Source organism: Sesamum indicum, linkage group LG10, assembly GCF_000512975.1.
Source record: "Sesamum indicum cultivar Zhongzhi No. 13 linkage group LG10, S_indicum_v1.0, whole genome shotgun sequence".
NCBI lineage: Eukaryota > Viridiplantae > Streptophyta > Magnoliopsida > Lamiales > Pedaliaceae > Sesamum > Sesamum indicum.
The window spans coordinates 15,538,605-15,551,969 of record NC_026154.1 but is presented as its reverse complement, the minus strand read 5'-3'; the positions used below and the strand labels follow the sequence as shown (position 1 = coordinate 15,551,969).

Sequence of the window (13,365 nt, the reverse complement as noted above, 5' to 3'; positions counted from 1 at the left end):
TCCATACCCACACTTCCCACTCACCTAAGTTTTCTTCCTTGAATTCCGATCACATCTTCAGATCAAACAACTCCTTGTTCAGTTAGGCAGTAGAATGGATAAGCTGCACATCTTCTTTCTTCCACTAATGTGTCACGGCCACATGATCCCGGCAGTCGAAATGGCCAAGCTCTTCGCCTCACGGGGCGTAAAAACCACCTTCGTTACTTCCCCTGGATTTGCTGAACCAATACAAAAAGCTCGAGATTCAGGAACTGATATCGGCCTCAGCACAATCAAATTCCCACCTGAGGGATCAGGATTGCCTGATTATTTCGTGAGCGTTGATCAGATAATGTCGGATGAGCTAATTTCAGACTTTGTCAAAGCAGTGTATTTAATCCAAGAACCTGTCGAGAAACTCATCCAAGAACTCAGGCCTACCTGTCTTGTTGCAGACATGTTCTTGCCATGGACTGTGGACACTGCAGCCAAGTTTGGCATCCCGAGATTGGTTTTCCATGGGACCGGCTACTTATCTCTGTGTGCTTTTGAGCAGATGAATCGACACGAGCCTTTCAAGAACGTGTTGTCTGATTCAGAACCATTTGTCGTGCCTGATCTTCCTCACCAGCTCGAGTTCGTGAGAACACAAGTGGCTGAGTTTGATCTAATGGAAAACGGAAACGACTACAGCAAGTTGGTGAAGCAGATGAGGGAGTCGGATTATAGAAGCTATGGAGTTGTGATTAACAGCTTCTACGAGCTTGAGCCTGATTATGCTGATTATTAAAGGAAGGTTTTGGGGAGGAAGGCGTGGAGTATTGGACCCCTTTTGTTGTGCAATGATGTAGACGAAGCGAAAGCAGAGAGAGGGAAGAAGTCATCAATCGATGCACATGAATGCTTAGCTTGGTTGGCTTCCAAGAAGCCTAATTCGGTGGTTTATGTGTGTTTTGGGAGCAAGGCCAACTTTAGTCGGTCCCAGTTGCATGAAATTGCAGGTGCCTTGAGGCTTCAGGTCAGGATTTCGTTTGGGTCGTAAGGAAAAGCAAGAACGAAGAATGGCTGCCTCAAGGATTTGTGCATAGAACGCAAGGTAGAGGCCTAACCATACAGGGGTGTGCGCCCCAAGTGATGATTCTTAATCATCCAGCTATAGGGGCTTTTGTGACTCACTGTGGGTGGAACTCGACTCTGGAGTGGGTGGAACTCGACTCTGGAGGGAGTTTGTGCTGGCGTGCCTATGGTCACGTGGCCGTCGTTCGCAGAGCAGTTTTTCAACGAAAAGTTGGTGACAGAGGTTTTGAGAATCGGGGCTCCTGTTGGAAATAAAAAGTGGCAACAAGTGGTAAGCGAGGGCGTGGCGGGGGAGGCGTTGGCTAAGGCTGTGCAACTTGTTATGGCAGGAGAATCAGCCTCAAAGATGAGAGCAAAGTGTTACAAAGAAATGGCAAGAAAGGCTGTTGAAGAAGGGGGTTCATCTTACAATGATCTCAGTGCTCTGATACAAGATTTGAGCACCTATAGCCCCCTCCTAGAAAACAACATCATGTAAACTTGACAGTTAAAATGAGTGCAATAAACATGGTATGAACTAGTAGAGTGTTGATGGTTGAAAATTTCAGTTAACTTTTCAGCCTAAATCACCCATTTGTTTGTGTTCTTTTCTTGATTAATCTCTTATGTTGACTTGCTCTTGTGGCTTGAAAGACAAATTTTATTGTACAGTTTAAAAAAAATGATCAATTATATGGCAAGTGTATTGATATACAATTAAAAAAAAGTAACCAATTATATAATAAGTGTACCACACTTGCTCTTTTAAAAAAGAGACATCTGTATCCGCCAAGTCCATTTCCTTAGCGTAGAAGTTGGATCCCCTGGAGGGTGATGAGAATCTCTCTCCAATCACTTCAAAAATTAATTATTATTTTTTTATATTGTACTTAAATCACACTATAAATATATTATTTTATTATGTAATTAATTTAGATTTGAATAAACCAAATTAATTAGAAGTTTCCACACAACACCACTACTCAAAATGGACTGCCGAAATCCCTCTTCCACCTTTGTTTTTCTCACCTACACCACTTCATTTTTACTTAAATTTATATATACATATAATTGTTATATGAATCAAAATATCCGGATGATTTTTGGATAAATTAATTAGTAATATAAGTTCAATTTTATTCTAATACCTACTAATATTTTTTAAAAAAATTGTTTTTATTTTCCAATTAGATTTAGATAAATGTATTATTGATTATCTCTACTCAAATTAATGTTTACTTACTTTTCTAGATAAATTTAGTTATAAAATAATATAAGTTTACTTACACTTGATATATTTTATATGTTTGTACTTATTAATTTATATCTTAAAATTTAAATAAAATAACTTATAATGTTATTCATTTAATTTTTAAAAAATACAATATTCTCATACTCTGACAGAGAGTAACTAAAAAGGTGTTTGGTTAAACTTACAACTCTTCATACTATAATAATAATCAAGAAAAATATTAAATTATTAAAATTTAAAATATTGTATATAGATAATTTTGCTTTGAATGAAAAACGTCAATTATATAGAGAGTAAAAATAAAATATTATTAATATTACGAATGTATTTTTATTTGTTGGGTATTAAAATTAAAAAACTTATAAAATATTTGGAAAAAAAAAGTTGGGGTGAAATTAACTTTTCTAAAGAGTTTATAATTTTCTATTAAAAGAAATTATGAAATAATTTTCATGAGCTCTCAAAAAGCTTTATAAGATATTTTAAAGAGGTTGTAAACTTAATCCAACGTCCTCTAAGTTATACGAAAAATACTCCTAACCCGAGAAAAATGGGCACACGCATAGTTGCAACAGTATTATGCGCGGTGGTTTCCTTGGAACCTCATGAACAGAACGCATCGAAATTCACACTTCACACGCAGAGAGGGTAGAAACGCCATGGGAAAATTCATTCCATAAAGAGATCTAGAGGAAAATAAGAAGAAGACGAAGACGACGAAGCAGAAGAATCAGAATAGAGTAGTTATTCATTCCCCTTTGATTTTCTTCATGTCGATTCCAGTCCAAGGTCAAGTTATTGAGGTTACTGGTAAGTTCTCTTCCTTCTCGAATCTCCATCGACGCTATAAATTTCTGAAAAGGTACAAACTACCAAGTAGAAACTACTTTGATTTTGAAATGAAGATTAAGATTTTCGTCGCATAACATAAATCGCTGAGTTATGTTGTTTGGAGTGAGGTTAAATATTTTTTTTTCGACATTTTGAATACGAAAGTTCAAGTTTCTTACCTTTTCTTTTTTGGTTTACGGATCGAATATTATTTTTCACCATTTTTGTTGCTAAAATACAGTATTCAAACGTAATTTTTGAGTTTTCTTTGTGATATTCAGGTCCATATGAATATACGGTCTTTTGCGTGTGATTAGTTAGTCAGTTCGGATTTTAAAAATTGTGTTTTTTAATTTTATATTAGAATTATTTATTACATCATTTGATATATTTAAAATCAAATATACAGTTGCAATGAGACATTAAAAGAAAAAACACGTGAAAGTATTGTCGTTGTATTTCTGGATTTCAGTTGTTGGCTGTAATCAGTTGAAAAACACGGAATGGATTTCAAAGCAAGATCCCTACGTTTGTCTCGAATACGGCCATACTAAGTACCGTACGAGAACTTGTCAAGGTACGGACGACCCCCGTATCTCCATTCGTACAAACACCTGGATGATCCGGGCGCAGTTCAATCTATTGATTTATTTTGTATAATTTTGAATTTTGCAGATGGAGGAAAAAACCCTAATTTTCAAGAGAGATTCGTGTTTACTTTGAGAGAGGGAATGGTGGAGTGCGTTGTTGAAGTCTGGAACAGCAATAGGCTTTCAGTCGACGATTTCATTGGCGGAGGAAGGTAGGTTCCCAATTCATTCAATTATTTTAATTAATTAATTTATAATCTAAATCTAAGAGTTGTGTTGATATATACACCGAAATTTGGATAGGATTCAACTTATGAAAGCTCCATCTCAAGGTGTTGACGATGGTTTGTGGCCCCTTATGGACAAAAAAGGCAGGTACGAATACCATACCCATCACAAACTTAAATTTTGTTAAAAAGTATTTTACAATATGTTAATATTAAATTATTTTTTTTTTTAATACTTTAAGTTTTTAAATGAAATTAAAGAAAAGCTTTTACATGCAGTATTTGATCGTGGAGGCACGATTATATCGTTATTTAATAAAATCGTACCAGTCAATATTTTAAAAATTAAATCAGATAAATTGACGAGCTATCAATTTAATCGATTGAATCGAATTAAAAAAATAGATGGAGCCAGTCTATAGTATAGACCCATATGTAATACATTATATAGTTTATTTTCTTTTAACTTATTAACTACAAGTGGAAAAGGAAAGAGGCTAAAAACAATTGCAGTACTTGGAAGAGGGATATGGCGAAAGGCAGTGAGCTATGCATCTCACCTGTTGATCGGGCGATCTGCGACCGATTTTAAAAGATTTTGATCGATTCCCCCCATTATTCAAGATTTTGATTTGTTTTGTCAAACTTGAATTGGGAGAGGGGTCGATTTCTGATCAGATCGATCAAATCGGTCTATCCGATCCAATTTAAATAATCATAATTCCAATTGTCCCTGCAATTAGTGCACAACTCACTATATTATGTACGTTGACATAGGTCATGGATCTCCCTCGGAAATTAAGATACATTGCAAAATAAAAATTTCTTAGAAAAAGTTACATTATAATCCATGCAGTCATGTTTAGTACTACAAACTTCTTATAATTACCACATTTTAGAGAGTATTACTATAAGTATTCCTAAAAATTACCAATAGATGTTTCAACCTAAATTTACAAATGAGAGCAATCAAACAGAGGTTTCAACTGGTGAAAAATGTCAGACATCACGTGACCCGTGCGTGTTCTTGTCTGCAGGCCTGCTGGAGAAGTTCGAATAATGATGCGCAATGTTACTGGCAATGTGAGCTACCACCAACTCCCTGACTATATTATTTTGTTCTAAAAATGATTTTGTCATTATCATAGTGCGACTTTATAAGCAAATTATGGCTTTTTCAGAACGCTGCAGGGGTTGGAGGTGTAGGCATGCATGGTCCATCTGCTCCAGCATTTACGGGTGCACCACCGCTCTACTCACCACCTCCGCCATTTTCTCAATGGGGCCCATCCGCAGGCGCTCCGCCGGGCTACCATCCGCCGTCTGTTAATAGTTACCAGTCCTTCCCTTCAAATCCTCCGGCATATCCTAATAATTCGCCTGGATATCCTCCTTATGCTGGCGGGTTTGCCCCCCCGCCGGGACCGTATCCGCCGCAAAACGCATACCATTATCCTCCTGGTAAGAGTTTCGGGCATGTAGCTTTTCCACTTCTTCTTCATGGTACGATGGTTTAAATAATCATTTGAAAAAGGAAAAAGAAAAGAAAATATTTTGGCTAGTTAATTATTAATTAATAATATTCACTAAGTTTTTTTTTTTTTTAAAAACATTGACTGTTAAATATGATTTTTGTATGTTTTTTTAAAACAAATTATTCAAAAAAAAATCTTTAAAGAGTTTTTTCAATAATGTTTGTGATATCAATACAGCAACTGCGAAATAAGAGGATCTTTTCAACAAAATATTTAAATTAATAAATATTTTAATAATATAATTCAAACATAAAATGAATACGATACATTTAAATACACAAACATTAATTAACTGCACTGCAGGTTCATCATATCCTCCTCATCCCTATTAAGATTTAAGACACGCTTGGTTGATGATACCCTCCGTCGGTGGAGAAAAAGCACTCAACTGAACTGAACGTTCTCTGCAACCCATGCTTGCTAGTTGTACTTCTTCAATTCTTTGTTGTACGTTTCTGTAGCGTCTGATGATCTTTTTTCAATCATCATTTCTTTCTACTGCCGAAACTGTTTGTAGAATTAGGGAAAAGGATAAATGATTTTTATTTTTTTCATTAGTTGGTCCGTTCCGGTGATTGTATATTGAATATATAAGATAATAGATTTTGGAACAACTCATTTTGTGTCGTATTTTCAATGTACAAATTCTCCTTTGTGCATCATTCACCAAACTGGGTTGCTCATGTTTTGCTGGAAAATATTTAACTCAAATCAAATTTGTTCAAATCATAATCGATAATGTAAGTTCAGATTTTACCTAAATTCTAAAACTAACATTATTTTTAAAGTTAGTGAAGAACCTAAATAATTACACTGAAATTAAAAGTTATAAAGTATAACTTTTTATAAAAACATGATTTTCATGAAATTTAATCATAAAAATAATTACTGAAATATGGGCCAAACAATGCAATGACTTGTTTAATGGCAGAGCCAAATGAGCACTTAACTGCCTGCAAAGTTTTTTTTTTTATTAAACAAAGATAACTATTATTAATTGATAAATTAATTACAACCATTCATATTGAATATTAATATTTAATAAAGGCCATTACAATAATAATACTTTCATCAATAATATCAAATACATTAAATTTAACCAATATATACTATTACAATAAAAACAACACATCTATTATTTAGTAAAAACAACATCTCACGTATAAATTGAGTTCGAATCCATAACCTCTACCTTAATTTTATCAACAATTACGTGCACTGAACTTGTATATTCTCTTCATCCTACGAAAGATGGTTGAACTTATATGTTCACTTCTACCAAAATATTTTTCTCTTATTATAAATGAATCCAGTATTTCATTTAGCGATGTTTTGTCCTCTAGTTTAAATGGAACCCCAGAAAAACAAAAGAAAGGGGTAATATATATATATTTTTTTACCATATATTATTCACTATAAAAAGGAAGGTGTCAGTTTGGTGGGCATTAAATTTTCTATTATTTATATTAATTTCACTTTTTCCTGATGCATTTTTTAAAAGTAAAATCTTGTATAGATCATTATTTTTTTCGTAAAATAAAAATAATTAATTCATATGTATCAAACATTAATAATTTTGAAGTATTAACATTGCAATTAAATTAAACATCATTGACTGCACAACGTACTGCCAATAATTGTATTATTGCATGGGAAGTGGGGAACAAATGATTGCCAATTTTAGAAACTATTAAGGCCTTTTTTTTTTCCTCTTCATTTTTAATAGATGGTAATTATAATTACATTAATATCAAAAATCTAATAAACTGAACAATGCATTGCTCCAATCAATACGTTGATACGACAAAAAAAAATAAAATAAATTTACATAAAACAAGACAAATATCTATTCATTTAATAAAAATCAAAGTCATAATATTAACCTCGATCATAAAATTTTGATTTTGACTATTAAATTAAGACATGATTCATTCAGCCCGCCTTTCCTTGCAGAGCTTGACTTTTTAACGAGAATCATGCAATAACTGTTGATGTGTTAATGTTGGTGGTTATTGGTTAATTAATCATTAAACTGATTAACAACTGTAATAAAGTCACTATTTATTATTTTAATCTAATTCATATTAAGGTTTTAGTTGTATTGAGCTGGAACCCTTAATCATCCCATCATTTATCCAACTTTAATAAACCATCATAGTCCCCATTCCTTCTCTCTTTTTTTTTTCCCCTAATGGTCAAAATTTAGGTGGAATATTAAATTTTATATTGAGTATTTCATAAATGAATATAATCACTGTGAAATGTTGGTTTGGTCAAAACTTACTAAGACATTGCTTAATTTGATTATTGTAATCCTAGATAAAAGTTACACTTTGGATCTCTAAACAATATCATTTTTTCGATTTCAGTCTCTAACCAATTACTACTTACATTTTTGGTCCATAAATTGACAAAATGACGCAAATACACCCAAGAAGGTGAGTTTATTGCAATTTATGTTGAAGATCTGTGCCTTCCTGATTCGAGTCAGGTTGCTCGATCTTACCCACTCCATCGATCCAGCTCAAAAGACCCATCTATTTAAGCTGTTGATTCACTTGACAACATCTAATGAGAAATCATGACACGTGACTTAGGTAAGTGAACACCTTCAAACCCTATAAGTACACTATTTATACTTCATTTATAAAAAGATATTTATTACACCCAAACTCGCATTGAATACATTCAGACCGCATTCGTCTATCACGAACATAATCTAACTTAAGCATCGTAGGGTTTAATTGTGGACCACTCAACAAGTCTAACCATCTCCTCTTTTCTCATGTCCCAAGTACTATTTTGACAACACTTGAGGTGATAGCGACCTCGACTCGAATCAGAACGAAAATGACAAATGATATATTTATCATCTAATTAATTTAGTTTTAGCAAATCTGATTTAAATAAAAGTTTTGGTTGTGATAGGATATTCTAAGAAATCGCAGCAGTTTGGGTTTTGCAAAAAGGTTTGGTGGGCAGACATAGCGTCTTAATGCAAGGAGGTAGTTTTCGCGGGTCCCGGCTGGCGCTGGGTGTGCGTGCTGTTGCATTTCAGCCCGCCAAGCACGCACACACACAAAACACACAGTCCTCATATTGCAATTTGGTTGCTAAAGTTAAAAACAAAAAATCATGATTCATGGAGGAATGAATATTACCATCTGTGTGCATAAAGAAAGGACAAGCGTGAAACCCACTCTCATAAAATCTCTTCCCCTTTTATTTATCTCTGTTTTTGAGAACTGAGTGATCTCCATTCAGATTGGAGAGAGAGATTATGGGGTTCACTTTACTTTTCTCTTCTTTTCTCGTTTACTGAACACACACAGAAGAAAGCAGCAGCAGCAGCGGCAGCCCATTCTTCTTCTTCAAGTATGGCTGTGGGGCAGAACGCTGCACAGAAATCGTTGTTTGATGCGCTTTACTGCGAAGAACAAAGCGAAATCGTTCAGGATTTCCCTACCAGAGGCAGAGAGAGAAATCTCCTCCTCCCCTCTCTGCTTTTCCTGGAACACGATTTGTTCTGGGACGATGAAGAGCTTCGCTCCCTTTTCCGCAAAGAGAGAGAGATCAAAATCGAACCCGAAACCTGTCTCCACCGCGAATCACGCTTTTCTCTTTCGAGAAGAGAAGCCGTCGTGTGCATCCTCAAAATCAATAGAAATCACGGTTTCTCAACCCTAACTGCGATTCTCGCAGTCAACTATCTCGACAGATTCCTCTCCAGCTGCGTCGGTTTTCAGAGAGAGAAGCCATGGATGATGCAGCTCGCTGCTGTTGCTTGCCTCTCTTTAGCTGCTAAAGTTGAAGAAACTCACGTTCCTCTTCTCCTAGACCTTCAAGTATGTACGGGATTAATTTCTGCCATTAAATTTCTTGTTTATTTTTCTCCCAATTCCATGAATGAATATTGTGCAGGTGGGGGATTCGAAGTATGTGTTCGAGGCGAAAACCATACAGAGAATGGAGCTGTTGGTGCTCTCATCCCTGAAATGGAGGATGAATGCAGTGACCCCACTTTCATTTCTTGATCACATTGTGAGAAGGCTTGGGCTGAAGAGCTATGTTCACTGGGAATTTCTCCGGAGCTGTGAAGATCTCCTCCTCTCTGTTCTTCCCGGTGGGTGTTAATTAATTGAATTTGAATCAATCAAGATTAGATGTTGTTAATCCTTAATTATGAGTTTTGATTTGAATGAATTGAGATGGATGCATGCAGATTCAAGAATGGTATGTTATCTGCCATCTGTAGTGGCTGCACTGGCCACAGCCACAATGCTTCACGTTATTCATCAACTGCAAGTTGAGCTTCGCAATGGCAATGCCTTTGACTATGAAAACCACCTTCTTACTCTGCTCAAAACAACCAAGGTTGGTAGCTTTTATATACCCATGATTTTGCGGTTGGATCTTCTATTCTAAAATAATATTATTTTTAAATTTGTATTTTTAAAAGTATTTTATATACATATTAAATGGAATAAATGATAAAAACACCATATACAGTCATTTTCTGGTGAATTTAATGTTTCTTTTCGGTTTTGGGAAATGATTGTGATAATGCAAGAAGGCTTTCCCTATGGCCAGAGCAGGGTTTTCACAAATCAAATGCATAATAAATACGTGCATGGAAAAATTAAAGCCGATGTGGGAACACGGAATTGCGTGAAAAGGACTTTAGGTTCGGATTGAATTTTTTGTTGTAAATTTTATTTGATTTTCTACTTCATTCAATATATATAAGCCATTTGTATAAAGACGATATGGTATAATTTATTTAGGGAAAAATTTTATACACATGATATATGTAGAATGGGATAAAAAATGAAAGAAATTTTTTACAAAATTCAATCTACATTAGATTTTCAGACATGGAGGGACAAGAGATAGTGACTTAATTAGGTTTGGAGACTTGAGGGTTTGGCCATCCATGTTTTGAGTTGAGCTGCTCGAGGCCAAAATTGTCATTTCGTAAAACTTCACTTCGGTAAGAAAGAATTTCTTTCTTTTAGTCCAAATCAAGTATAGTTGTATCGAACTAATCACGTTGTAACTACAATTTTAAATAATTTATAATTCTCTTTAAACTCTATACCGATAAATAAAATTATAAGAACCCCTAAATGTTAGCACTAAATCCCCTTTTTGTTTTTGAATTTTTGACATTGTAAGGTGCAGGAGGAAGTGGATGATTGCTATGAAGTGATATCAGATGTAGTTTCAAAAGCTGAAATGAGTGGTTGTGATAATGAGTCATGGGTTGGAGTAACATCATCCCCATGCTCGTGCATTTCTTCTTGTTCTTCTTCTTCAACACCCCAACAGCAACAGCAGCCTATTTTCAAGAAAAGGAGAGTTGAAGAACAGCAGATGAAATTGCCATCACTGATGAGCAGAGTTTTTGTGGATGTTGTTGTTGCCACCCCTCATTAATCAGAATCTCATTCTCTCTCTCTCTCTAGAATTAAAACTTGTCTACTGCATTCATGATTTATGTTAGTACAATTTGTATGGGAGTAAAAGTTAAAATTGGTGTCCATCAAGAAACAAGAGGAGAAGGTATGTAGATAAAGAGAAAGAGAGAGAGAGAGAGTTATTGGTAGTTGGGGAGTGGGAGAAAGAGTAAAAAGGACGGAGAAGCAATGAAGAATGTCTGCACTCTCTGTTTCTCTATTTCTGTTCAATTACATATTTATTTCCCTTTTCTGTCTTTCAGCTTCTTCCACAAATTCTAATTCAAATTGAATTTAATCGAATTTGAATCAATTATATGAGTAATACAATACATATCGGATATTAATATCCAACAAAGATTATTACAATAATCGAATTTTGATCAATAATATTGACATCTACTATTCAGTAGAAGACACAATATTCATATTGGAACCCATATTCTTAAGGTCATATATAAGGCTTCAGTTTCGCCAATTAAACTATGACTTTACCTCATTGGCGTTTGTCGTTAATGTCTAGTGGACTTTTTTTTGGGAAACAACATTTCAAAAACTAGACTTTTACATATATTTGATGGAGCAAAACTCCCTTACAAAATGGGATGCGTACTTATGAAATAGTTTACATATATCGATGAACATAATCGAAATCAAAAGGTAGGGACGGTTAATATAGTCGGTGTGTGACTAATAATTGCAGAAATGGCATGTTTTAGTAGTGTGTCTTGTCGTACCATTTGCCTTTCTATCACAAAAAATTAGCGTAATTTGAGGAATTCAGTTGATATTCTCCATTCTCCAATAGCCCTGTTAAACTTAAATCAAACGAGAATGCATGAATAGATTGCATTCAACATACAATGAAGTGTACAAGTATATAATTGATATTAGTCTAATTCTGCACGCATGTAGAGATACATATACATCAAATCAAACAGGTAATATATGAAATACGGAATGAACAATTGGATAGTTATATTTACACTTGATGGTTTATGTTTTATTTATATAAATTATTTTTATCTTTCGAATAATTACATATATATTCATCAGAAACTTCAACATTATTTACACAAACTATCTCTATTTTTTAAAAAATTACACATACATTCCAAACATATCAACACTATTTACACAAACTACCCCGCTTTTTAACATAATTTCTATAATTATATCAAATATATAAATAATTTATATAAACAAATTATACGTCGAGAGGTGTAAATAATTGTTATCCCAAAACAATATGGGATGCTTTAATATCCTTTCCTACCCCAGCCCATGTAGTCATGCGTGAATCATACATCATTACTCATCATTTGGTCAACATATACTTCAATGAACATAAACACACACGTGTATATATATCAGAATTCAGAAACACAGCCCACCAATACCGAATAATTAGTGCAAACATTAATCTGTTTATATAAATGTGAATTGTGATATATAAATAATAATAATAAATTGTGTTGAAGCAATCATGAAACCTTATAATTCTCACACTTGAAATGATGAATGCTTTATTTTATTTTATTTTTTTGACTTGTTTCTTTTTGGTCAACGGCATAAGAGAATTGGATGACAACAGTGATTGAGAGCGAAGCAAACGCCACCTTTTCACTCAAAACACAACTAATTATATTGCTAATCCCAGACAACAATTATCTACTTTAATTCATCACATCAAAATAAAAAAATAATTATATTTATAATGTGTTTATACAAATTATTCATATTTTATTTTTATATAATTACACAAAACACCTTTATTATTTATTATTTTTTATTTTGAATGGTTACAGCTGTAAAGGTTTGAGTGAGAGACAGAAAAACATGCCTCTCCTTCCCTCCCAATCCCAAATAATCTAAGTTTGGTTTCTCTCTCTCCCTCTCAAAATTTGGCATTTCTTCACAGCCAAATCTCCTAAATTATCGCTCTCTTGTCTTAGCCTACATCACATACTTTTTTCAAATTTCTGAATTATTGGGGATGAAATTCTCATCTTTATATCCCATATGAACTTGATTCTTTTTTTTTTTTTTGTCCTGAAAAGCTGATGAAATTTTAAATGCAAGTTCTAAAATTTTTGTATTCAAATTAGATTTAGTTGAAACCAAATTAATCGTAAAGCAAATATAATACATTTTCTATGTGATCGATCATTTTTCTTGAATTGTACATGTGACAAATGCAATCCGAATTAGAATTTAACCGGGGGACCCAAAATAGTTGGGAAAGTGAAGGGTGGTGATTAATTGAGAAATGTAAATGGGCCCAAGATGGAGTTGGGCTGCGGAGGGGTTTATTGTATTTGTCTCTGTTTGTGGGCCTGAAAGCGACCTTATTATCAATATCAATTCTCACACTCTTCCTGCGTGACTCAAATATAATTATTAACTGTATTTACTTCTCTTTTTTTTTTTTTTTTA

The 13,365-nt window shown here is 34.0% G+C and overlaps 2 protein-coding genes and 1 pseudogene across 3 annotated transcripts; all 3 read left to right on the top strand.

The window, feature by feature from the left end:
- On the top strand, positions 1 to 1,576 carry LOC105172704 (annotated as a pseudogene).
- Positions 2,811 to 6,091, top strand: LOC105172703 (elicitor-responsive protein 1). The gene is made up of 7 exons (XM_011094248.2): positions 2,811 to 3,100; positions 3,594 to 3,698; positions 3,797 to 3,923; positions 4,015 to 4,086; positions 4,976 to 5,021; positions 5,120 to 5,399; positions 5,777 to 6,091. The coding sequence occupies exons 1-7, from the start codon at positions 3,061 to 3,063 to the stop codon at positions 5,803 to 5,805; spliced, it is 699 nt and encodes a 232-aa protein (XP_011092550.1). The 5' UTR covers positions 2,811 to 3,060; the 3' UTR covers positions 5,806 to 6,091.
- On the top strand, positions 8,580 to 11,186 carry LOC105172702 (cyclin-D3-1). 2 transcript variants are annotated; one of them, XM_011094247.2, is made up of 4 exons: positions 8,580 to 9,318; positions 9,395 to 9,596; positions 9,696 to 9,847; positions 10,655 to 11,186. In XM_011094247.2, exons 1-4 carry the CDS (start codon positions 8,851 to 8,853, stop codon positions 10,907 to 10,909), a joined length of 1,077 nt encoding a protein of 358 aa, XP_011092549.1. In that variant the 5' UTR covers positions 8,580 to 8,850; the 3' UTR covers positions 10,910 to 11,186. The 2 variants fall into 2 exon arrangements, with proteins under 2 accessions (XP_011092549.1, XP_011092548.1); XM_011094246.2 differs by having other exon boundaries at positions 8,582 to 9,318; positions 10,649 to 11,186.